The 23,968-nt window shown below is 44.7% G+C and overlaps 1 protein-coding gene across 2 annotated transcripts in view; it reads right to left on the minus strand.

The window, feature by feature from the left end:
* PRKCA (protein kinase C alpha) overlaps positions 1 to 23,968 on the minus strand; it is a 401,401-nt gene that overhangs the window by 229,674 nt on the left and 147,759 nt on the right. For both annotated transcript variants that reach the window (XM_030295703.1, XM_030295704.1), the window contains exon 3: positions 14,893 to 14,975. In XM_030295703.1, the coding sequence (XP_030151563.1) occupies positions 14,893 to 14,975 (83 nt within the window). The remainder of the gene's footprint in view (positions 1 to 14,892; positions 14,976 to 23,968) is intronic.

The following is a 23,968-nucleotide window of genomic DNA, read 5'->3' on the forward strand; positions in this document are numbered from 1 at the left end:
AGAAACCAGCTCACGGAGAACAGATTAGTAGTTGCCAGATTGGGGGGGGGGGGGTGGGCAAAATGGGTAAAGGAGGTCAAAAGGTACACATTTGCACTCATGAAAGAAGGGGATGCAATGTACAACATAATGACTAGCTAATTCTGTACCTCAGATTTCAAAGTTGCCAAAAGGGCTTTGTTTTTGTTTTTTTGGCCAGGAGAGTAAATCTTAAAAGTCCTCATTACAAGGAAAAAAAAATGTTAACTATGTATGTCGGCAGATGTTAACTACACTTATTGTTTGCAATATATACCAACACCAAATCATTACGGCATACATGCAAAATTAATAATGTTCTATGTCAATTACCTCAAGTAAGAAAATGGTCAGGTGGCATGGGAGAAGGGCATTCCAGAGCCTCACCTCCAACTTTAAGTGGGGCAGAGCCAGCTCTGTTCCCTCTGGGTTAAGCAAGACTAGTATCCCTTGTTATATTTCTTGGGGCTCCCTGTTCTGGAGTCCCTCTTCCCTTATGAGAAACATCTACTCTTTGGAAGTTCTTTGTGGAATTTATGCTAAACTCTGTCTCCCTATAATGCCTAGTCATTGGGTCTGGGTCAACCCCTGGGGTTCCAAAGTTCACCCTTCTTCCCAGCATGGAAGGCAGCTCAGATCAATTCCTACAGCTCCTTCTTTCCTTCACACTCAACACCTTCTAACTCATTTTCTGGGTCACTTTCCTATGGCGATGATACTGGTTTCTCAGTGCCACCTTAAAATCTGCTGCCCATAGTGCACTTCGGGTTCCGGAAGACAACTAGAACCCATGGAAAAGTGCCGTTTCACTCAGCTCGGGGGACGTTGCTGCAGACCAAAGCTGCTTTAAATAAGAAGTGAGTTACTGAAAAGCTGTTTGGTTTCAGTCAACCCTCATCTACTATCAGGAGCTATTATGTCCGAAGAACACAGTGACTGAAGAGGGGACACCTGGCTGGCTCATCTGGTAGAGCATGTGACTCAGTCTCAGGGTCGTGAGTTCAAGCCCCACATTCGGTGTGAAGCATACTTAAAATTCAAGAAAATAAGAATAAAAGAACACTGTGACTGAAAAATTACTCAAGCTCAACATTTCATTATGAAAACCAAAATATTCCTTACCAAACGAGTAAAAGTACCTTCTCCAAAGAACTAAGTGTTTAAAGAAAAAACAAAAGAGGCTTATTAAAACTCATAAGACTTCCTCACTCCTGTCTTTTTCTATTGACCAATCAAGAAAGAACATCTGGTTGTAACTGAAGATCCCTCATGACATGTAACAGAATTCTTCCTGTACTGAGATGAAGTTATAGCAATAGAAAAGAACACAAATACAACACGTGAACGTGGTTATGTCTAAAAAGTGGCGAGGCATCCTCGACATAAAATTCAAGGTTAGTTGCCTATCCAATATTCATTCTCCTTTCTACTACTCAACTACTTTGCTTTCGTTCAAATTAGAAACATACTCAGCTTAAAACAAAAACTCCAAGCCCTTTTTAAAAAGTTTACAAATATTTTTGAGAGCAAGCAAGCACACACACATGTGAGTGGGGGAGGGGCAGAGAGAGCGAGAGAAACAGAATCCAAAGCAGGATCCAGGCTCTGAGCTGTCAGCACAGAGCCTGACACAGGGCTTGAACTCCCAAATTGCGAGATCATGGCCTGAGTCAAAGTGGGGTGCCTAACTGACTGAGCCACCCAGGCCTCCCCACTCTGTTTTCTAAGCAGGAGTGGTTATGAGAGCCAGAGTTCTGGTCAATATGATGCAAATAGAAGTTGCTGGGCTGTGTTTCTGGGGGAGTTCTTGGAGCAGACTCAATAGACATCTGGACTGACTTCACTTTTCTCATGGATGGGATGGTAATGGAGTAGCCACCTTATAAGGAGGGCAGCAAAGGGGAGGATGAAATCTACACGGTAAGATGGCTGAAGTGAAAGGCAGAATGAGGCTGATCTTTCATCGAATCATGAAGATGCCACATTAGCCCCAGAATGCTAGTCCCCGCATTTTGTTATGTGAGGAGAAGGACGCCCCTTATTTGGTTGTGGCCGTCGCTTGGCCAGGTTTTCTGGTCCTCCTGCTTGATACACTGGGCATGAAGCAGTCTAGACGTCTGCAACAACCTGCTTTCCCATCACACCATCGGACCAAGAACTCTCAGATGGGTGGGCGTGCTCTGTGTGGATAATGTTCTGAAGGAACACAGCACTTTGACTTATTCCTCAAGAATTATAGGATGACTTTTTGAAAACTCCATTGTTCTAACAAGATGAAATCCAGAGCGTAGATCTCCCAAATCCAATCATCTTAAAAAAAAAAAAAAAAAAAATCAAATCGTCAGGGTGCCTGAGTGGCTTAGTCGGTTAAGCGTCCGACTTCGGCTCAGGTCAGGATCTCATGGTTCGGGAGTTTGAGCCCCGCATCCGGCTCTGTGCTGACAGCTCAGAGCCTGAAGGCTGCTTCAGATTCTGTGTCTCCCTCTCTGGTCCTCCCCCCACTGGTGCTCTCTCTCAAAAATAAACATCAAAACTTTTTAAAAATCAAATCATCAAATGATTTCAATTTCTTAGGTTCACTTCTAGGTCCAGCCCCAATATACAAGTTCCGTCAGAACTCTAATCACAGTAATGTCTTTATAGTAAGCCCCCTAGCACTGAGTACCACAGAAACATTTTCCACCACCTCCATCATCATCATTCTTAATGGCCGCACATATTCTATCACAGTGATATATCACAATTTACTTAACTCCCTGCTGTTTAAAGAATGTTAAGAGAAACCAACGGCTGCAGAGGGAAATCTAAGAACAAGGACACCACTCCCAAGCCAATGTGCAGCCAGGCCATAACTTTTCATGTGAAGATCCTATAGGTGTAAATTATTCTCAAGGTTTGAAATTCAAAACTTATCCCACTTACCTAGAATGGCAGACTATCAGATTCTGGTGGTTAATTAGATAATTCTAATTAAGACTGATCACATACATTTTGAATTTTATAGACCATATATTAACATTACGATTATGAAAAATCACGGTTTCTTTGGAAGACACAATCACATGGTACACCTCAGGCTTCAGTGACATGGCCCAGTTTATTACTATATTCACGGCAGTGTCATCACAGAAGAGGAACAATCTCCCCTGATCCTAGGCTGTTTCCTTTTAGTGATATCGTCAGAAGGCAACAGAACTCTAAAGCTGGTCTTTTCTCTTGTAAGAGTAACATTCATTCAGTCAACAAATATTGAGCGTTTCATGCTCTGGCACTGTTCTGAGTTACACAGACACAAAAGACAACGTACCTGCACTTCACTGTATTTCATGCTGGCAGAAGAGATGAAAAAATAACCAAGTAAATGCTTATGGCTTCAAGTGGTGATAAGGGCCATGAAGTACGCAAAGACAGACTAACAGAAAATAATGGGAGGATGTGATCTAACGAGGCATCTCCAATGAGGGGTCATCTGAGTAGAGACCTGAACAGTATGAGCGAGCCTCATTCCAGAAGAACCCACCTGTGCAAAAGACCCGAGGCTCAAATGAGCTTGGCAAGTTCCAGTCAGTGAGACTAACCGTAGCTAGATCACAATCCCAATGGTCAAAGGAGGCCACCGAAGGGTCGAGACTGAGCAATGCAATGGTCGGATTTACCTGGTACATGCAAAATCTCTCTCTAGCTATACATAGAGGATAAACTACAAGAGACAAGGACAGAAATGAGGAGCGAAGCAGGAAGCTGTGTTGCTGGATTCTCCCAGGGTCCGGCTCCCAGATGAACAGTTCCTTAGGTGAGAATATGATCGTATCCAAGGCCACAGCTCCAAAGTGACAGCAAGTGGTTGTGACACAAGGTCTGTTTCACTTATGTGATTCATTTTCAAGTTTTCAACTTACCATTACCATCCCACCACCCCCCTGCCATGTTTGCTCTGTACATTAAGTTACTCTAACTCACCTATTTGCAATGGGACAAATGTGATTAAAATCAATTACCTTAATCTTGGTGCATCATTCAAACTTCGCAAATGCAGAAGAGAGCAGACCTGCCTTTCTAATTTTAAGAACCTGCTGTGTGTGATCTCTTTTTCAAGCTTCCCTGGTCTTTTGTGATTAATTTTTAGTAACAGGAGAACGACCTGTTTAAGAACAAATGAGTCATGATACAGCTTAGTATCTAGAAACCTAAAATCACCCTCCTCCACAGAGAATATCATTTTCAAGTATGAAATCCTCATGTTTAAACATTCCTACCCCATGTTAACTCTACAAAGCTTCCGGCCTTGAAAGTGAGATGGGGAGGGACAGGCTAGGAACTCAAGATGGCAGAAAGCAAGCATCCAAATTGCCCTCCTTCTGAAAGGTACTTAACTATGGTTTAGGACATGAAAAATAAAGCCCTCACTTGTAAAAGTTTATAATCGGTGTTTTTCAAAATCCAGTCTTTCACTCAGTAATCTTCTACCAATATAAATTTCTTATGAGCGCAAATAGCCACCTCTGAGTTATGCATAAATTATCCATGCTGGCACAGTTAGGCACAGGACAGACAGGCATCTAGAACAGCAATGGCCAAAGTGGAAATAAATTTGACTACCGCCTCCTAAGGTGGCATTCTTGGCTGTGTCATTTCCCTTCTTGAACTGCGGTTATAAACCTCTCCAGATTAACTGTGCAGTTAGCAATCACTTCAATGAATGTAAACTGAAAACTATGGTTGAGCAAACAAGCATTTCCTTTTAATAGATTTTTTCCATCAACATTTAACAGAAAAAATATTAAGAAAAAGTCTGGTCACACAGAGTTAGTGACCACGGTTCAGTTGATATCTTGCTTAATTTGGTTAGGCTTAAATTTCTACTAATAGAGTCCCTCAATATATTAAAAATAAAATCTATATATTTTTCAAAAGTAAATTCGCTTTCTAAAGATAATGACAATGACTCAAAATTAAGAAATGGCTGATAGGGATTCTGAGACAATCTTCTGGAATGTTTTACAGACAGACCAAGGAAATTATTTTCATTTTATTCCGGGATCAGGGACTTCATTTTTTCTTCTATTCACTCAATATCAATGATCACCCACCAGGAGTCAGAAATCATACTAAGTATCAGGGATACAGAGATGAGTAAGATGCAAGCGGAAAGAAAACATAATAGGATCAAAATCAGTCTTCCTGTGGCAAATTGTTACATTAATGGGCAGAGCGACCCATGCCTCCCAGGACCTACACTGTGTGTTCCCCCTGTGATGGCTAAGTCCGTGTGTCAACTTGACTGGGCCACAGGGTACCCAGATATTTGGTCAAATAATGATGTTTCTATGGGAGAGTTTTTGGATAAGATTGACTTTTAAATTGGTGGATGAATAAAGTAGATTGCCTTCCCTAATGAAAACCTAAATAGAAGGAAAGCACCGACTGCCCTTCCCCCCACCCCATACCCATTCTCTTAAGCACGTGTGGGCGCGTGCACACACGCACACCAAGCAAGAGAATTCTTCCTGTCCAATGGCTACGAAATAGTACATGAGCTTCTTCCCCACCTTTGGACCTCAAGAGAAACCCTGGCCCTTCATCTCCAGTCTGTTGGCCTTTGCACTAGAACTACATTGTTGGCTCTCCTGGGTCTCCAGCTTGCCCACGCACCCTGTGGATCTTGGGACTTGCCAGCTATATGAGCCAAAGCTTAACACAGTATTTACTACCAGATTCCAGCAAGTCCTTGAACCAACCCTGAGCCTTGACTTTCACATTTACACAATGGGATTAACATATGCCGAGTGTATTTGTGTATGTTATCCATTCAATTATCTTAATGCTTACTTGTGTTTATGACATCCCACTAAGGATAAACTATTTGAACATAAGGACTAGACCTATTAATCTTTCCCCCCCCCCCCCACCCCAGTTCCTGGCAATAAAAAATGCCCAGAAAACATTTAATGATGACATACAGCGAATACAAAAAAAAAAAAAAAAAAGCACCAGACAGAAGAGATGCTAAAAATACACATCAGGTAAAACCATGAAGATGCCATTACCTGGTAGAATTTCTAGCTCTGGGCTTCCAGTGATTTCAGCCCTAGTAGTAGGTTCCTTAGACATCATTGTCAGCAACAGTTCTCAGTGATAGGGAAATCTGGTTGTTTGTAAACCGTGAACTGCCTGATGTTACTAAGTCACTTGCACAGGTAAAGAGAAATCAGTAAGGAAGCCATCCTATCGATTTTTACCCTAGCCAGTCAAAAGCTATGGCCTAGGTCCACCACTTTGTAAACTCCCAATAGGTGGGACAGTGATTTGAGATGGTCTGTGAAAAGTAGCCAAGTCCAAGTATGTTTCTCCCATCCCCCTTCCAAGGTGCCACAATACTAATCAAGCATCCATTCCTAGAGGGGGGTCCCTGGGTGGCTCAGGTCATGATCTCATGGCCCATGAGTTCAAGCCCCTCAGTGGGCTCTCTGCTGTCAGTGCAGAACTTGCTTCAGATATTTTGTTCCCCTCTCTTTCTCTGCCCCTTCCCCCACTGGTTCTCTCCCTCTCACCATAAACAAACTTAAAACTCTCCTAGGAGGAGGGATATTCATAAGCAGTCCCACGTATAGCTAAAACGAAGTAATTCAACCCCGGATACATACAATCAACTGGTGGTCAAATTAGGTTAAAGGTCAAATTAGACCTTCTTCCACTGAGTCGCTCCGGTTCAACAAATCTGGGTGCCCGTTCTGTGTCAGGCTCTGCACTGAGCTCTGGTTTGTCAAAGAGAAAAGACACAGGATCTCTCCACGAAGAATTCACTATACAGGCAAGACCGTTCAGCAGTACAACAACTTTTTTTTAAACCAACGTGGAAGTGTCACGGAGAGGCTGTACGAGGATCCCTACATACTTCACACACACAAGTCTCCTTCCAACCTGATGTCAGAAACCATTTACAACTCTACCAAGAAAATAGTCTTAACCTTATCGACTAACCTTTTGGACCCCAAACCATACCATCCACCTGTACCATCCACTGCCCCTTGTACAGATCTGGCTGCACTGAACTGGGCCACTTCCCCAAACCACCTCGCCACACTCCAAGGCTGACAGTTTGCCAAGAGTGGAGATTTTGCAAAGAATGTGCTACTGGCCTTACATGCTGTTCCAAGAGAGCAGTACCCAAGATGTTTGAGCAGTGGCAAATCCAAAGGTTCTTTGGATTAAACGGAAAAGCCCCCAGGGCGACTCTCTTGACAACAGGCATTCTGGTGCACGGATTAAATAGGCACTCATTTCTCCTCTCCTCACGGGCCAAAACTTGGTAGCTAAAGACAATGGATGTGCCACCAACCAGCTGTCTCCTTGAGTACATCCGAACGGCGGATGCTAGTCTTTGAGGCTATTTTTAACTCCCAGCTAAATTAATTTGGCGCAAAAGTAGCAGGAGTCCCTTCCCTTGTAGGAAATACTTCTGTTACTGTGAATCTGGTACATAAAATAATCCACCCACTGAAGAGCAGAATTAGCACGGGAGTTTTGTGTTGGGTTTGTTTCCCTGAAAGAACTTCTTTTTAAGGCTTCCGGTGGCATCACGGCACGTGAAGAATGGCACCTGTGGGCGAGTGCACGGGGTGGTTTCAGGACCCCAGCAAGGCTTCCTCGGAGGCTGGGTCTAAAGGGGATCCCGCGAGGACACACACAACACCACGCGTCTCCCTAGCGTGCGTTCTTCCTACAGGTCCTCCGGCAAATGCGTGCCACCTGAGTTTCTGCCCCACTGGACAGCACCATTTGGCCAGAGACAGAACTCCGTTAAACCACCCAAACATGAAAACACTGGTCCTACTTACTGGTCTGTAAGAGAACTCTGAAAGTAAGGTGCTTGTGCATGCATGCTCTCCAGCAACATCCCCCCCACCCCACAGCATTTTATTTCTTCCCCGTTTATGGCATGGCAGCTACCATATGCAATCATGTCGTATAACTGTTTGCACACTCAGCTCATCCTTCTGATTAGGGAGGACCCACCAGGAGGGCAAGAACCGTCTTTGGCTCCCTATCAACAGGGCACCAAGCTCTCGATCAGTACTTAGTGATAGAATGCCACTGAAGGCTGCAAACAGCTTTCGAGACCACCAAGTTCAACCTCCATATGCATAAATAAGCAAGCCAAGGTCTAGAAGAATTTTCAATGACTTGGCAGGGCAGGACTCCCAATTCCCACTCCAGAGCTCTTTTGACCTCACTCAGCTGCATTTTCAACACAAATTTCTAGCACCTGCACCTTTTACAAATCTCCCTTTGTCGGTTCAGGAATAGCGAAGTGTTTCGAGTATAGCTGGGTTTGCTCACAAAACTGTCTTATTTCCATATTAAATGTAAAAGCACACTTTGAGAAAATAGAAGATTTGCTAATTAAATTTCTAGGTTTATTTTAAATGTTTTGAGTTTTGTTATAAATGAAGCTCTGAAGTGTTGAATTTTAAACGACTCAGCAGCCTTTTTCATGGGCTCGGTTTCTAAGACACCGGAAAGAACTCCAGAACAAGAGGATTCTCAAGTCCGTCGTAAGTGAAAGAAATTTCGTGTGCTGGACATACAGCCCCCTGCAGAGTCCAGCTCCACACCAGGTACCACTATCCGCTTGTAGCCCTGTGCACAATCGCTCCCAACTTCAGCTCCAAGCATTTATAGTCTATGTTCTCAAGCTTCCTCCAATGGCTCAGTTTTACAGTCTTTGCCGGCTTAAAGATGTACCCAAAACAGAAGCAGCCCCCTGCCCACCCCCCACACACACCTCTTAACAAATTCATCTATGCCCTTCAGAACATTCTGGCAGGCACCAGCTAACTCCCGATGCTGCCTGTACGGAGGCTGGTGGTCTCCCAGGTGAAGTACACTAATGACCCATGAAGTGATTTTTAAATCACCTGAATGCTGTTTAATTGTATGGCTCAGCTCTAAAAAGTGTCAGAGACTGCACGTACGGTTTCTCCCCAGAAAGGCAGGGCCACTGGCGAAAAGGCACGAGGCAGAAACAAACACAAATTCAAGAACAGTATGCCTCACCGTTCTCTCTCCCTGAAGGCATCGACAGGAAACATGAAATATGAAAAAAAGGACTGTATGTGCTAATAAACACATACACACACGTATATACAGAAGACCCAAATACCCTGCTCCCCTCTAGCAGGGCAGGCTTCATGGACAGAATCTGAGTGGAGATTGTTGTAAGAAGTGGGAGGAGTTCCAGGCAAGGCAACTGGTGAGCTGAAATTCTAAATGAAGGAAAAGGGCGCCTGGGTGGCTCAGTCGGTTAGGCGTCCAACTTCAGCTCAGGTCATGATCTCACGGTCTGTGAGCTTAAGCCCCGCATCAGGCTCTGTGCTGACAGCTCAGGGCCTGGAACCTGCTTCAGATTCTGTGTCTCCCTCGCTTTCTGCCTCTCCCCTGCTTATGCTCTGTTTCAGAAACAACATTAAAGGGGCGCCTGGGTGGCTCAGTCGGTTAAGCAGCCGACTTCAGCTCAGGTCATGATCTCGCGGGGTGAGTTCAAGCCCCACGTCAGGCTCTGTGCTGACAGCTCAGAGCCTGGAGCCTGTTTCAGATTCTTTGTCTCCCTCTCTCTGACCCTCCCCCATTCATGCTCTGTCTCAAAAATAAACATTAAAATTAAAAAAAGAAATAACATTAAAAAAAATAAATCATGAAGGAGTCTGAGGAAGGAGTCGGCCCTCTAGAACCTACCACCTGCCCCGCCCACCCCATCGTGACCAGAGCTAGTAAGAAAATGTCGGCTCAGGGGACAAGGGGCAGCTGAAGAAACCAAAGCACTGCCCAAAATCACACTCCCCACCCCTACCCCAAAAAACCAACAAGGTAACAATCCTTCCTGTCCTTGTCCGTGTCCCAATTCATGTCTTAACTGGGGAGGTCGAGAGGGAGGTGATGAAAGGGAAGTCAGCTGTTTCTCCACATGGGCCATTTTCATGTTGCTTCTTTGTGGTCTTTCACAATCTCGGATGGGGACAGGTGTGCTGGGCAGAGCTTCAGGCTGTCTTCTGAGGCCACGCACCTGGGAGCACAGATGCCGTACCAACCCCAGGTGCCTTTCCAATGCCCAGTCTTGCCTTCTCTCCCCCTTCCTCGGTGCGCAGCAGGTTGCCCTCCAATCTCAGGAACACGTGTTTTTTTTTTTTTTTTTTGCTTAATCAAAGTTTTATTTCAATTATGTACATATGTGTGATTGCATGTGTGTGTGTGCAGATGTAAAACGCATTTCTTACTTTGGTTGCCACCAAAAGTATTGGAAAGCCTCTTCCCTAGCTACTCCATTTTTTAAATTTTTTTAAATTTACATCCGAATTTGCATATAGTGAGAATGATTTCAGGAGTAGATTCCTTAATGCCCCTTACCCCTTTAGCCCATCCCCCCTTCCACAACTCCCTCCCTCTCCCTCCAGTAACTCTCAGTTTATTCTCCATATTTACGAGTGTTTTGTCCCATTTTATTGTTTGTCTTCCCTTATGTTCATCTGTTTTGTCTCTTAAATTCCTCATATGAGTGAAGTCATGGTTCTTGTCTTTCTCTAATTTCGCTTAGCACACCACCCTCCAGTTCCATCCATGTAGTTGCAAATGGCAAGATCTCATTCTTTTTGACTGTCGAGTAATACTCCATTGTATATATATACCACATCTTCTTTATTCATTCATCCATTGATGGACATTTAGGCTCTTTCCATACTTTGGCTATTGTCAACAGTGCTGCTATAAACATGGGGGTGCACGTGCCCCTCCGAAGCAGCATACCTGTATCCCACGGATAAATGCCTAGTAGTGCAATTGCTGGGTCGTAGGATAGTTCTATTTTCAGTTTTTTGAGGAACCTCCATACTGTTTTCCGGAGTGGCTGCACCAGCTTGCATTTCCAAGGAACACATGGCTTTTATCTCCAGACATGTTGGCAGGGAATGCCTGGCAACACAACATTGCCCATCCAGAGGTGGGGGAGGGCTGAGAACGGCCTGACATGTTTGGCGGGGGCTCCTCACACGGAACCCAGATACCCTCTTCTCCTCCACGAGTTTCCCTGTAACTTCTGCATCCTTTCGACAAGCCTGCTCCTTGAGGCCTGAAGATGATCTGTGTTCCCAAGAATGTTTAACTATTACCATCTGGTTACTGGGATCTGGGCACTGCTCTTTCATTTTTCAGGGGTCTATCTTGAGGATGGAAAGACCAGGGACAGTGCTGGTGTACTTCACAGGGTCCGCCATCTTTGTCCCCGTGGGGGAGTGCCCTGACGTCCTCGGAGCTGGCATCAGGCAGCAGTACATGAACTGTATGAATCTTGAGCCTTCGTCATGGACAGCACAGATCTTAGTCTAGGCAACTTTTAAATCCTCGGGGGGGGGGGGGTGGTGGGGATGCTTAAGGTCTTTTTTTCTTGTAGCTTGCATTTTGTGTTTCCTGATCCCTCCATTCCTTTAACTCTTTTCATGCCCTTTACCACTTTGCTAAATGTGTGCGCAGAACTTTGAACGATTAACACCAAGGCACGAGCTAGCAACTTCTCCGGACCATGCCCTGCCCCCCCTCTTTCCTCTACACGGCTGTTGCGTCAACCACTAGCCCGGTGGACACTGAGGGGCAACATGTCACAAAGCCCCCAGATCATTTATGCCTTTCTTCTATATGCTTCAGTCTCCCCATCTATAAAATAAGGTTAACCTAAACAAGTCTTTCCACGCCCCTTCCAGCTCTAGAATTCTAGCACTTTCAAACATTCTGAAAGATAAAATAAGAAAAACCTCCTTTCTCATCTCAGCTCTGTCCTGACACCTTCATGCTTTTCCAGCTACCTCCTTGGTGCAGTTCCAATTTGGGCATCTTGCAAATTTGGACAATAAACAACACTGCCCTGCACACGGGGTCCTGTGTCCTGGCTGTACAAAGCCCTCATGATTGGCCTCTCAGGGCCAACAACCAAAAGGCAAATTTTCTCCTGGGAGGAGAATGCACAGGCTGTACTTCTTTCCTCTCATATATTAAAAAAAAAAAAAAAAAAAAAAAGAAACATCTCTTATCTTCACTTTCACAGATCGGATATTAAAATGTGAGGCTGAGCATGCACAGTGGGTAACAACACAGAGTAGGGACAGAACTCAGACTAACGCATCAGATCACAAGTGTCCCTCCCACTGTATTTCACAACCAACGGACCATCACTAAGGCTTTCTGCCTGGTTGGGGATTCAAGGACTAAGGGACGGGGCAGGGGGAACATAATGATCATCAAAACAGGGTAAGAATTTTGGGCATGAAAGGGGCTGCTAAAAGTAACTAATGGACATTAAGCTGTAGCACGCATAAACCAAGGCTTCCTCGTGTAAACAGGACAGTCCTGTGCAAACTTGCATGTATATGACATATCTATGTATAATACCAAAAGCTTACAGAACCCATAAAATCAGACGTAATCAGGGAGCTGACCTACAGCGCCTGTAGGACCTTCCCAGCCCCCTTCCTCTCCCATCCAATCCACTGGAGCCTCCTCAGGGCTCTTTTCTGGGCCCTCATCTATCTTCTCCTTATTCTTTACCTCCGTCTCTCAGCAAGATGTTGCACACCCAAAGCTTATAACAACCGAACAGAGGAATCTTTATCTTCTAAACACACCCTGCTTCCCAACTCCACACCTGCATTCACAGATAACTGTGTTCTCCACGTCAGACTTCCCAAACCGAACTTGTCCAAAGAGAAGCCCGTGATCAGCCCTGTCCCATACTTCTGAACACATTCTCCCTCCACAGCCTCGATAGCCTCCATCCATAGGTTTGGCCAAGAGGCCAGAGAGTCTCTCTCTCTCCATTTCCACCTCCCCAATCCTCCAGCGGCCAAGAGCTGTGGCCCAGCTCCTAAATACACGGTGAGTTTAGCCTGTCCAGCCTCACTGTCTCCACCTACCCCGACCTTTCACCTTGCCATCCGTGCTACTCTTCAAGCTTTCATACTCCCCCATCCTCACCCATACATCAAACCCATTTCCACTGTCGATATTTCCTATAAGGAAAGCAAAGAAACCTTTGGGACATGCAAACAGAATCACACCAGTCCTAGTTTAAACCCTTCCTCTGGATCTCTACCAGTCCTAACATGGCGTTCAAAATCCTTAACTACACATCTGACGACCAGCTCGCTCTGAACACTCCAGGGCTTCCTCACTTGCTTTTCCCTTTGTCTGAGGTAGTCTTCCACGGGGCTTCTTTATGCCCCAACGTGCATGCACACACAGGTTCCCTGGTGTCTGATGATCTCCACTTGCTCCTGAAGGTCGGTTTAAATGCCATTTCCTCGGGGAAGCCTCTGACCACCTAGAGGAGATCCCTCAGGTAACACACTGAGACGACAGTCTCTACCCTTATTAAGAGTACTTAAACCAAAAGAATGAAGAAGTGGAAGGAGGGGCAGAGTGAAGGGAATGAAGAAGGGAAGGAGTCAGACAAAAACTATTCCTCTGTGGGCAGGACACACACATACACACACACACACACACACACACACACACACACACCCACCCACCCACCCACCCACCCACCCCCATTCTTGCTGGAGCCAAAATGGGAGAAAAGAAGGATGGACTGAGAATAATGAGCAAGGAGGCCAAAGAAACACAATGGGATGCTTGAGGGCAACTTTCAGGAAAGCTGGTACTCTTCCTCTCCATGTGTCCCGAATGGAGGCAATACTCCAGAAAGAAAGAAAAGTGAAAGGGTGGGGTGGAGCACACTAGTTTTTTTGTATGTAGGTGGGCCACCCACGGATGTGGGCTTTCCAGTCTATAAAGATATAAAACAGGGTTATCTCTGAGGCTCTCTGGCTCCCACATTCAGAGCCTCTGCAGACCAGTAGCAGCTCAGAGCCTAGGGCTCCTGCTCGGTGCAGCTTCCTCCGGCATCTTAGCAGAAACGCAATGGAAGTTCCTTTGATACCTGTGCCAAAATAAGGCAGATCGGAACCCCAGAGCTTACCATGAGTACACCCTCTTCAGAAAAGGGAAGAATTCAGCCCTGCCTGCACGGACAAAGCTGTTTTGAGATCTGTGTTTCCTGATAGGAAGAAGAGCCAAAGGTAGGAATAATAGAAAGGTCTCCTCTTCCAGGCCTCCCCTGCAATTTTTTGTTGCTGAAATATTTTCCATGTAACAGCCCAATTTTCCACTCAATGTATTTTAGATACTGGTGTTTCCCATGCCTCCTGGCTCCCACTCTCCTCTGATGATCCCATTTTTCAGTAAACAAGAGATGTAAGCAAGAGAGATGCTCACTAGAGGCAGAATTAGGGCACAAATAAAATTATGTGTTCACACATGGGCAGCTTCAGAGATCGGTTGTTCAGTGGAGCAGATGCTGAATTATTTAAATCGACAGCAGCATTTATAACACATAATGAAAAGGCAGCAAGGATCTCAGGAAGCAAACTAGAAAGATGTCACATCGGCTAAAAGCAAAGATGGCCCTTTTAGTCAATAAACCGTTAGGGTGAACCGTAAAAGGGGATTCGTGTTAATGTTGTAAAATTTGTCAACGTCTTCAGAAAAGCAGCACACTGTGTTAGTGAAAGCTCTTACTATAAAGTTGGTGGAGTTGGTCCACGTGGTCGCCCAGAGTGGAAGAATACAAGCTAACAAATTCTCCTCCGACCCTGCCAGGGCTCAAAAGGGCTTTGTATCTGTTCACTGGTAGGAGCCCAAGTTGTACAGGACCCATTGACAAGTCTTCCCATTAAGAACGTGTGCCAAAGCAACAGTTGTACAGGCATTAAAAGAAGAGGTTGAAGTCAAAGATCTGCATTAACGTCAAATAACAGTTTTCAGACTACTTACGTCAGTGTCCGGTCCCTTATCCGCACCAGGACAAGAAAAAGTGACAAATTCATGGCACCTCTTGTGAACCACAAAACAGCAAACTGGTGGAAAGAAAAGAAAACTAAGCTTAGTAATTAAACAGACAAACTTTGGTTTCCAAACAGGGCTACATGCTGTTAGAAGTCAATTTCATTTCACAACAGAATCTTAAACAGCAATTGGAAGGCATTTTTTTTCAGGACTCAGCAATATTTGGATCAATCAGACATATATAGTAGAACCAGAAAATGCCAGGATTCAGGGCTTAACGAGACCTTAAGCCTAGTTTCTATTTTCTAAAGTTGAGAGAGAGGGAGGAGGAGAGGGCCAGAGGTTCTAAGACAATTTCCCAAGGTATAAACCATGAATCAGTCTCAGGTACTTTGCACTGTCCTATACTAATACACAATGCATGCATATAAGTGTCTAAACACATGACACCCTGTGGGTAAAATTTAAAAAGGTAATAGCAGATTATATATACAGTATCTCCATCTGTGGGTTGTAGAACTTCCTCAGAATTCTGAACTCAAGACCACAAACTCAATCTACAGAAAACAACCCTTTGAAATGAAGAGGGGGTGGGGGGTGGGGGGGGGAAGGCCAACACCTTCGCACCTTCTTATACATGACTGCTGGCCACAAATGCTATCACCAGTTGTTATGTAACCAGATGCCCTTTGGAGTTCTGGGGAGTCCCCGCAAATCTACTACACAGCAAATGTTTTCCAAGCTCAACATGGTTTTGCTAAATACTGAGGACAGATCAAAGAGTTGTTACAGAAATAATTCCCTAAGAGATTTTTATGGATAGCATAACATGGAGGATACAAAATAAGGAAATGACTTAGGTAGTCTTTCCTCCAAAGCTTCTAGTACTCCACTGTTCTTTGCTGAACATGCTAGAAAGTATACCCTCAGAAATACTGGGTAAGCCCTAAGTCTTTGCTGCAGAAGGAAGGCTAGAGCTCCCCAGATTCTGGGCTCTTTTTTTCTTCCCCCAAAGATACCACAATTCCCTGCACACGTGGCCATAGACAAAGCCAACCGAAGAGGGTCAGTTGTTTCTGTGAGAGGGAGAAAATGGCAGGTTTGCAGACAGCGGAGATCCTAAAGGGAGAACAAGTACCAAGCCCAGTATTAAGAAAGTAATAGAGGGCCTCGAGTGGCCATTAAGACATTCAGAATGTTTTTGATAAGCTTTGGTAGCCACTGACAGGTTTGAACAAGAGTAACACGGACAAAAACAGTGCTTTAGGAGGGCAAATGGTGGCCAATAAGAAGAATTTAAGGGATCAGATTTGGGCCAATAGGCCCAATTAGAAGCCTCTTATATAATCTAAGGATGAAGTAACTGTCATCCTTCAGTCTGCTGAGAAATAGAAGTAATAGATGCCAGAGAAATTGCAGAAGAACCAATCAGACTTGCCAACCAACCCCAGACACTACTGAGCATCCTGTTATGTGTCACTTTGATGGGTCCTTGCACACGCAACATGTAACTGAATCCTCAACACTACTTAACATGGGTCACCATGTACATTTTACACAACAGGAACTATGGTCTCCCCTTTCCTTCCACTGTGTTCTAGCTGTTGACAGGAGCAGAAAGACAGAGGAGGTGATGCCAAGATTTTTATACATGGGTGGCAGAAAAAAGGAGTGCAAGGATGACACATACATTTAAAGTATATGTATTACATATGTGTTTATGTATGTGTGTATTTTATATATATAAAGTAACCAAGGGGCATCTGGATGGCTCCATTGGTTAGGCAACCAACTCTTGATCTCAGGGTCATGAGTTTGAGCCCTGCCCTGGGTATGAAGCCTACTTAAAAATAAAAATAAAATAATCCAGAGGAGGAAGATGTGGGTATGCCCTGTCACAGCAGTGGATAAGGGAGGGCTGTTTTCTTTTAAAATAGTTTTAAGATGGTTGTTATATAATGTCACTATAAAAGTCCTTATTAAAAATAACAATTAAAAAAAGGGGGGGGGAGGTAGGCCAGACATAAGCAAGCAGAGGTGGCGGTAGGTAAGGACCATCCATGGGAAGGTGACAAGGAGGTCTTAAAGAGCATCCTCTTAGAAGCAGAAATGCCGGGGCACCTGGGTGGCTCGATCAGTCAAAAGCCTGGCTCTTGATTTCAGCTCAGATCACGATGTCACATTTTGAGAGTTTGAGTCTCACATCGGGCTCCACGCTGACAGTGTGGAGCCTGCTTGGGATTCCCCCACCCGCATCTCCTTTGCTCTCTCTCTCACACGCACACTCTCTCAAAATAAACTTAATAAAAATTAATTTAGAAGCAGAGATGCCCGAGCGAAGGCTTCTCCTTGGCTGCCTGCCAGGCCACTGCACCTGCCCACCAGGATGGCAGGAGGGGACAGAGAAGTGACGAGTTCCCAGGCTGCCCCAGCAGTGCCAAGACACTGTCAAAGGCAGCACTTAGCTCCTCCAAACCCTCAGAGAAGCTTTTTCACAGTGTTTCTGCTAAAAGCATCTCCCCAGCCCTCTCCAAGGGTAGATAATAAAGCAAGGCTGTGATGGCACAAATTAATCTCATCTGCTGGCTCTCCCCAGGCACAAAGTCATCGCTCGCTCACTGGAATTAGCAAGATAAATTACGAAGGGAAAAGGGTCACAGGAGCATTATTTCCTCATCATGGTTTATTATGGATATGGTGTTTTGAAAGGAAAATGAGCATTTGGATTCCCTACTTAATCGTTCAACACTGTGGGTTTGGTTTTTTTTTTTTTTTTAAACCATCTCTACATTCAGGTGAACACTTTGGAAAACCTGTATTTATCAAATGCATTTGAATTTTTTTTTTAATCTGTCCTTTCAATCCCCATGTACCTTTCAATGCACTTATCAATCTCAACCCACAATTATTTTATTTCTGTTTTGTGCCTCAAAAAGCCTATCAAATTTTACCCCAAGAAGTTCCAGGCTACATGGTATAATCTCGCTACATGGTGTAATCCGCAGGGGTAGCAAAGAGCCCCAGCTGTCTCCCGAATTACTTCTTCCTAGCCTACCTTAACGTGAAAGTCATATCTAGAAATGCGTGGGTTCACCCAACAGGAGGTGAAGGGTCACATGGGAGCCATCTGAACCATAAGGACCCTGCAAGGCCCGTTCAAATACTCAAGATTCAGAATGGATAATCTTCAAAGAAGAAACCATGTGCCCAGAAGCAGGAACAGAAAGCCCAGTTACCCCCCTCCTCCTACCTCACCCCCCACTCCAAGAGGGCAGGGAAGAAGAGCCTATATTCCCAGACCCTGGCTGCACACAGCACTGGTCTGAGAAAGGCCAGCCCAGAAAGCTGCGCAAGGGCCAGAGATTCCAAAATGATGAACGGTGGGCCTTGACCTTTGGTTTCAAGTTCCAGACTAAACCGGGTAATGCACATTCTGTAAGACAATATAATGCAAACATTTGAGAAGTCTTGCTGGGGTAGCTGAAGAACGAGGAACAGATTGGCTCAGTAACGCCAAAGTACTTATCAGGTTTATGTGGAGAGGGGAAAAGTTTCCCCCGGCTAAAAATGAGGAGCTGTTTTTATTTTTATTTAGAATCCTGAAGGTGTTCAATCTCACCATGCTGTATGGAGCGAGGGGGAATCGAGGCAAGTCAGGGATAAGGCAGTACCTGTCACACAGTATGCATTTGATACGTGTTTGCCTGACCTTGGCAGACAGGAAGTAGACACACATCATGGCAATTTTCTCCCACCCCATGGTTGGTCCTGGAGCTGGACCCTAGGTACTTAAGCCTTTGCTCAAATGAGCACAGGCTGGCTGGTGAGAGGGAGCCAGAGCCCCATTTTCCAAAACTCTGGGGCATGCCTGCTTACATAACCAAATGAGAGCTCTTAAAATATGAAGCTATCATGCAGCTTAAAATCACAAAGTAAATCTTCATATTATTTTCTAAGCACAAAATCCCTTTCCTCTAATCCTCTACGTGATATGCTTATGCTACCCAACGGTAATGGATGACACATGAGATGCACAAATCACACTGGGCCAATGATGTGGGAGGACGACAAAAAAAAAAAAAAAAAAGACTGCAGGCTTGGCCAAATAACAGTTCTTAACGTTACCTGGCTTTAAAATTGGGAGTGCTTCATCTACAAGTCCGTATCACACGCTAATCTCACTTCCGGGAGTAAGCGAAATGGAAGTTAAGCAGAGTGTTCGCTGTCTGTCAGGAGTCGATTTCCAAGACAGACAAACAGTCACCTACGTTTGGCTCAAGAATTCACAAAAGTTTCCAGAAAAACTAGAGGTCTGCCGCAATGCTGCCATGTTGATGGTAACAGCTGTTTTCAGTCATGGTCATTAAAGTCATTCATCAAAGTGAACCAAACCCAGCAAAGGGCAAAGCTGAAAGCCCGACACTCCGTGTGAGAGGAACACTACTTCTGACACTGTACCCCCTGAATCTGCTAAGAACTGATTTAACTGTAATTGTCTTGGCTCATCAGACACACCTGGGGGACTGCAGAGGACGTGGTTTCCATGCCAAATGTCCTCACAGAGGTCAAAGACTTGGGAGCTCTTGACACTGGGCCACGTTTCCTGGAGTGATCTTGGCCAAGTGGTATGCCCAGAGCCACTTTCTAGATTTCATTCGAACCTAGAGCTTTACTAAAAGAGCATGGTGGGCCAAGACTACGTACAGAGGAATCAGTCACAACCACCTGCTTCCGGCTCATCAGGAACGCCACCAACACGGATTACACATCAATCAGGGAGGCGCATCAACTGCTCTGACAGGAGAGAAAGTTCTAATGGAAAGTGACCCATCACCACCTCATACCCACTAGGAAGGCAGTTAACAAAACCCGTGATGGCAAGGATGAGGAGAAACTGGAACCCTGTCTCATGATGGGGAGAACGTAAGATGATACCTAAGTTAAACCCAGAACTCCTCCATGAGCCAACAATTCCACTTCTGGGTCTCCACGTTCACGGCAGCATTATCAAAATAGTTGACAACAGAACCAACCTCAAAGTCCACCAACGTATGAATGGATAAGCAAAATGCAGTGTATCCATTCAATTGATTATTCAGCCTTAAAAAGGAAAAATTCTGACATATGGTATGATAGGGTAATGATCTCAAGGTTCATCCCTAAGTTAAACAAGACAGACACCAAAGGATGGCTGTTGCATGATTCCACTTGTATGAGGTACCCTAAAAATAGATTCAGGGACAAAGTAGAGCAGAGGTCACCACCAGGAGCTGGACAACAGGAACAGGGAATAAGCACTAAATTCTACTTGGGTCGAGAGAGAGTTCTGGAGATTGGACAGCGGTGATGGCAGCCCAACACTGTGAGCCCACTTGATGGCGTTCAGCTACGCATTTGAGATGATCCAAGTGGTAAGTTTTATTAAGTTATGGCGCTCTTACCATGATGAAGTTTAATTCAGCAACTTGCAACACTACTTATGAAATTATAAATGAGAGAGCCTTGCAGTCCTGCGTATGGGAATCTTCCATGGTAATTCTTGTTCGCACTTGATTTAGAAAACCAAGTATTTGCTTCCATTGCATGAAATTCTTAAGGGTGGAATTCAGAGCAGAGGACTCCTAACTCCTGAGGACCAGAGACGTGTTTCTACCAAGCCTCCCATTTCACTCACCAGCAGCCAATAACGCTGGTAATAATGATGGCAGAGGCAAGTCCCCTTAGACTGCAGGCCTGGCTTTTCAACCAGATCTTTGCAACACTGACACTCTCTATGTAAGACGGCATTAGCCCTGTTTAACACTTGACATGGATTGCCAGATTCATGGAAAGGAACAAAATATACACTACATACCACTTTCCATTTCTCTTCAAGCGATCATTGATTTTCCTTTTCACCCTCAAGTCTGTATCATTTCAAATTCAGGTCAGCATCAATAAATGGAACACAGGCATAAAAAACTCCTTTACCCAAAATGGAGGGGAAAGGGTACGGCATTATGTAACAAAACCCAAATTCAAGGGAAAACCTACTACATTTAACAGTCCGGCTTTATTCAGAACAGAAGGTGGCTAGCTGAGCTTCCTCGAGTTCCTTTTTTTAAATACATGAATGGCTGCCATCATGTGACGTGGCTGTAATTAAATTTTGCTTAGCTGGAAGGGATTAATGAAAGGTAGCGTCACATCAGAATATGAAATGAGAACTAAGGCAAGTGAACCACGTTCAGCTTTGTAGGGAGACTCACAAAAATCCGAGCCTATGTTATATTTGCATGCTCAAGGAAAATTATTGGTTTCAGATTTGTAACAAGGAAAACAGTCTTCTCGTGGCATATGTGTTCAAGTTGTATGAAAACAAATCAAGTAAATGTGCTTTATCACATATTAGCAGAAGGGATGACAGTTTTCAGGTAGTATACTCTGCCTGGAGAATTTGTGCACACGCCCCTAACCAACTCTCACAAACTCCCAGGGTTCCCGTTTCTGACCAGGCACGCCTCTCCTCCCCCCAGGGGAGTCACCTTTAACCTTTTCCTCTGCTCTCAAGTCCCCAAGTCCCACATGACGGTTTTTTTTTTTTTTTTTTTTTTTTTTTTTGCATTCCTTCCCAGTTGCATTTTGAGATACATTTTGGAGAAAGCGGAGACACTGAATATGAGGTGTGAAAGAAAGGCCCCTAGGTTACAGGTCAGAGCAAACTGGGCAAATGGCGTGGCCATCCTCAACCAAGAGAAGAGCCTTAGCAGCACGGAACGCTAAGGGAGAAAGAAAGAAACCAGATCTTGGCATTGGTGTGGCAGTCTCCTCCAGACCTTTCAGGGATGTGAGCCTCCAACAACCTTTCAAAAGATCTTTTTCTCCATATATCCCTACACCTTCACGTACACCATACGATTTTATACACTGGAATATATAAAATCATTACCACAGATGCTTCTACAGTTCATCGTGGGAAATGAATGAAGGAGGGCAAGAGGGAAGAATGAACCAGAACCTGGAAACCCGCACACCCGCTCATGGGAATTACACAGGCTGAAGGAGACGACACGACTGTGTGTGTTTGCTTTTAGACAAAGTGAGTACCCTATGCTGCTGGGTCACCCAGATAGATGTGCCAGGCAAGCAAGTGGACCTCCAGGGTTAAAGGTCAAAAGGCAGCTGGGACCTGCAGACCGAATTTTAAGAGGTATCTGAGTAGCTGAGAGCTGAAGGCAAGATGGCAGATGGACTCCAAGGAGCACGGGAGCGTGTTGGCGACCCCCACATCCTCGGCTGACAGTGGAAAGGAGGTGGTGGTGCGCGAGGTGAGACGTCCGAGTCCTGACTCTGGGGCCTGGAGAGTGGGAGTGGGGGGTTAGGCAAGAAAAACTTCAAGAACAGGCAGGCCAATCACCAGTATGAAGGACTCTTCCCGACTCAAGGAGCAAAGAGGAGATTTGATGATGAGATGTGGCCCAAAAGGCACACGGTCAGAAGAAGGTAGGTAATGACAGCCACACATATGCCAACAGGGCATTGATACACAGCCTCCCTTCTGTGACTTATTTCCACTTGACTGTCATAATCGACCCAGAACCGAAACGGGATGGACATCTCCGATACCATCGACAGAGAGCAACAAAATCATCTCAATACTTCGAGTAACTGTGGTATAAAGGCCCATCTGTTTCACGGAGAAAAATCCCTTAAAGTACATGACAAATCAGGCAAACGTGTCTGAAGGGAAATCCCAAAGGCTTGATTTTTAAGCTCAGATCCTGCGGCAGTTTTTGTCATTTCCAAATCATCTGAAGGATCCAACTTCCTTTTAAGTTCCTAAGGGCATAAAGCCTTCACAGGCTCGCAATGACTCCATATCTGAACATCAGCAACCCAGCAAGCACTCTGGGTTTCCATCTCCTGACCCCAAAAAGAAATTGCATACATTCTACATAAGACTTTAGCAAGCCTGTAACACCAGATTTCTCTCGACAGTATTTTTTTGAGGGACTTTTCTTTTAAGCAGTGGGGTTCACAGCAAAGTTGAACGGAAGATAAAGAGATTCTCCATATACCCTGTTCCCCACACACGCACAGCCTCCCCCACAGTACACACCACCACTAGAGCTGGGCATTTGTTACAAATGATAAACCTCACTGCCACATCATTACCTCCCCAAATCCATGTTAACCTTAGGGTTCACTCTCTGTAGTCTTTTAAAGTCCTATTTCTTTTTGCTCAACGGTAACTCCCGTCTAAGAGCACCAGTCTGACTGCAGTACGGACCCCAAAATCACACTTGCGGTGAAATGCACATGTTTAACAGCACCCCAACCCTTCCCCAGAATGGCAGGCAAAAAGGAAACCTCAGCTCCAGAACTCTGGGAAAACAGAAGGTGGTAACACGTGAGGCAAACGAAGAATGGGCACCTGCAGTATAGATGAAACCTCGAAGTTTATAAGGCAATTCCATCCAGCCTGGGGCAGGGGCTCAGCAGGGATCAATGTATTTGTCACTAGGGTTGTAAAAAAGCTACATTGTGACACAGCATTGGAAGAAATATTCTGGAGACTCCAACAGGCAAAGAAACGGAGTCTCTCTTCCTTTTTCTGTCTCTAAATGTCTTTTTCTGAGCCTGTCTCTGGGCAAGCCTTTTGGAGAATCTCATCCATTCTTTATTCATTTAGTAATTCAGCAAATATATACTGAATACCTAATATACACTTACACCCCACCAAGAATAAAGGTCAAGGGATGGCCAAGACATGGTGCCTGCTCCTAGGGAAGCTCAGGGTCTCGTTGAGAAAAACCTGGAAAGTAGTAGGTATTTCACATAGACTCTCCCCTTACTCCTGTCCGTCCATTCCCTTTATCTTTCCCTTTTCTTCCTCTTTTAATTTGTTATAATGTAAAATCCAGGGTATATTTTGTAACACGTATCATTGAATAGCTTTATGGTTTGTTTTTTATTATAAAAGTGAAACATCAGTTTTGTCTCAAGAAATTTAAACAAGTTGCAATACATGATGTCCGCCATTCGCTCTAACGGACTCCAGGCAAGAAGAAAACAGATGAGCCAA

The sequence above is a fragment of the Lynx canadensis genome, chromosome E1 (genome assembly GCF_007474595.2).
Source record: "Lynx canadensis isolate LIC74 chromosome E1, mLynCan4.pri.v2, whole genome shotgun sequence".
Classification (NCBI taxonomy): Eukaryota; Metazoa; Chordata; class Mammalia; order Carnivora; family Felidae; genus Lynx; species Lynx canadensis.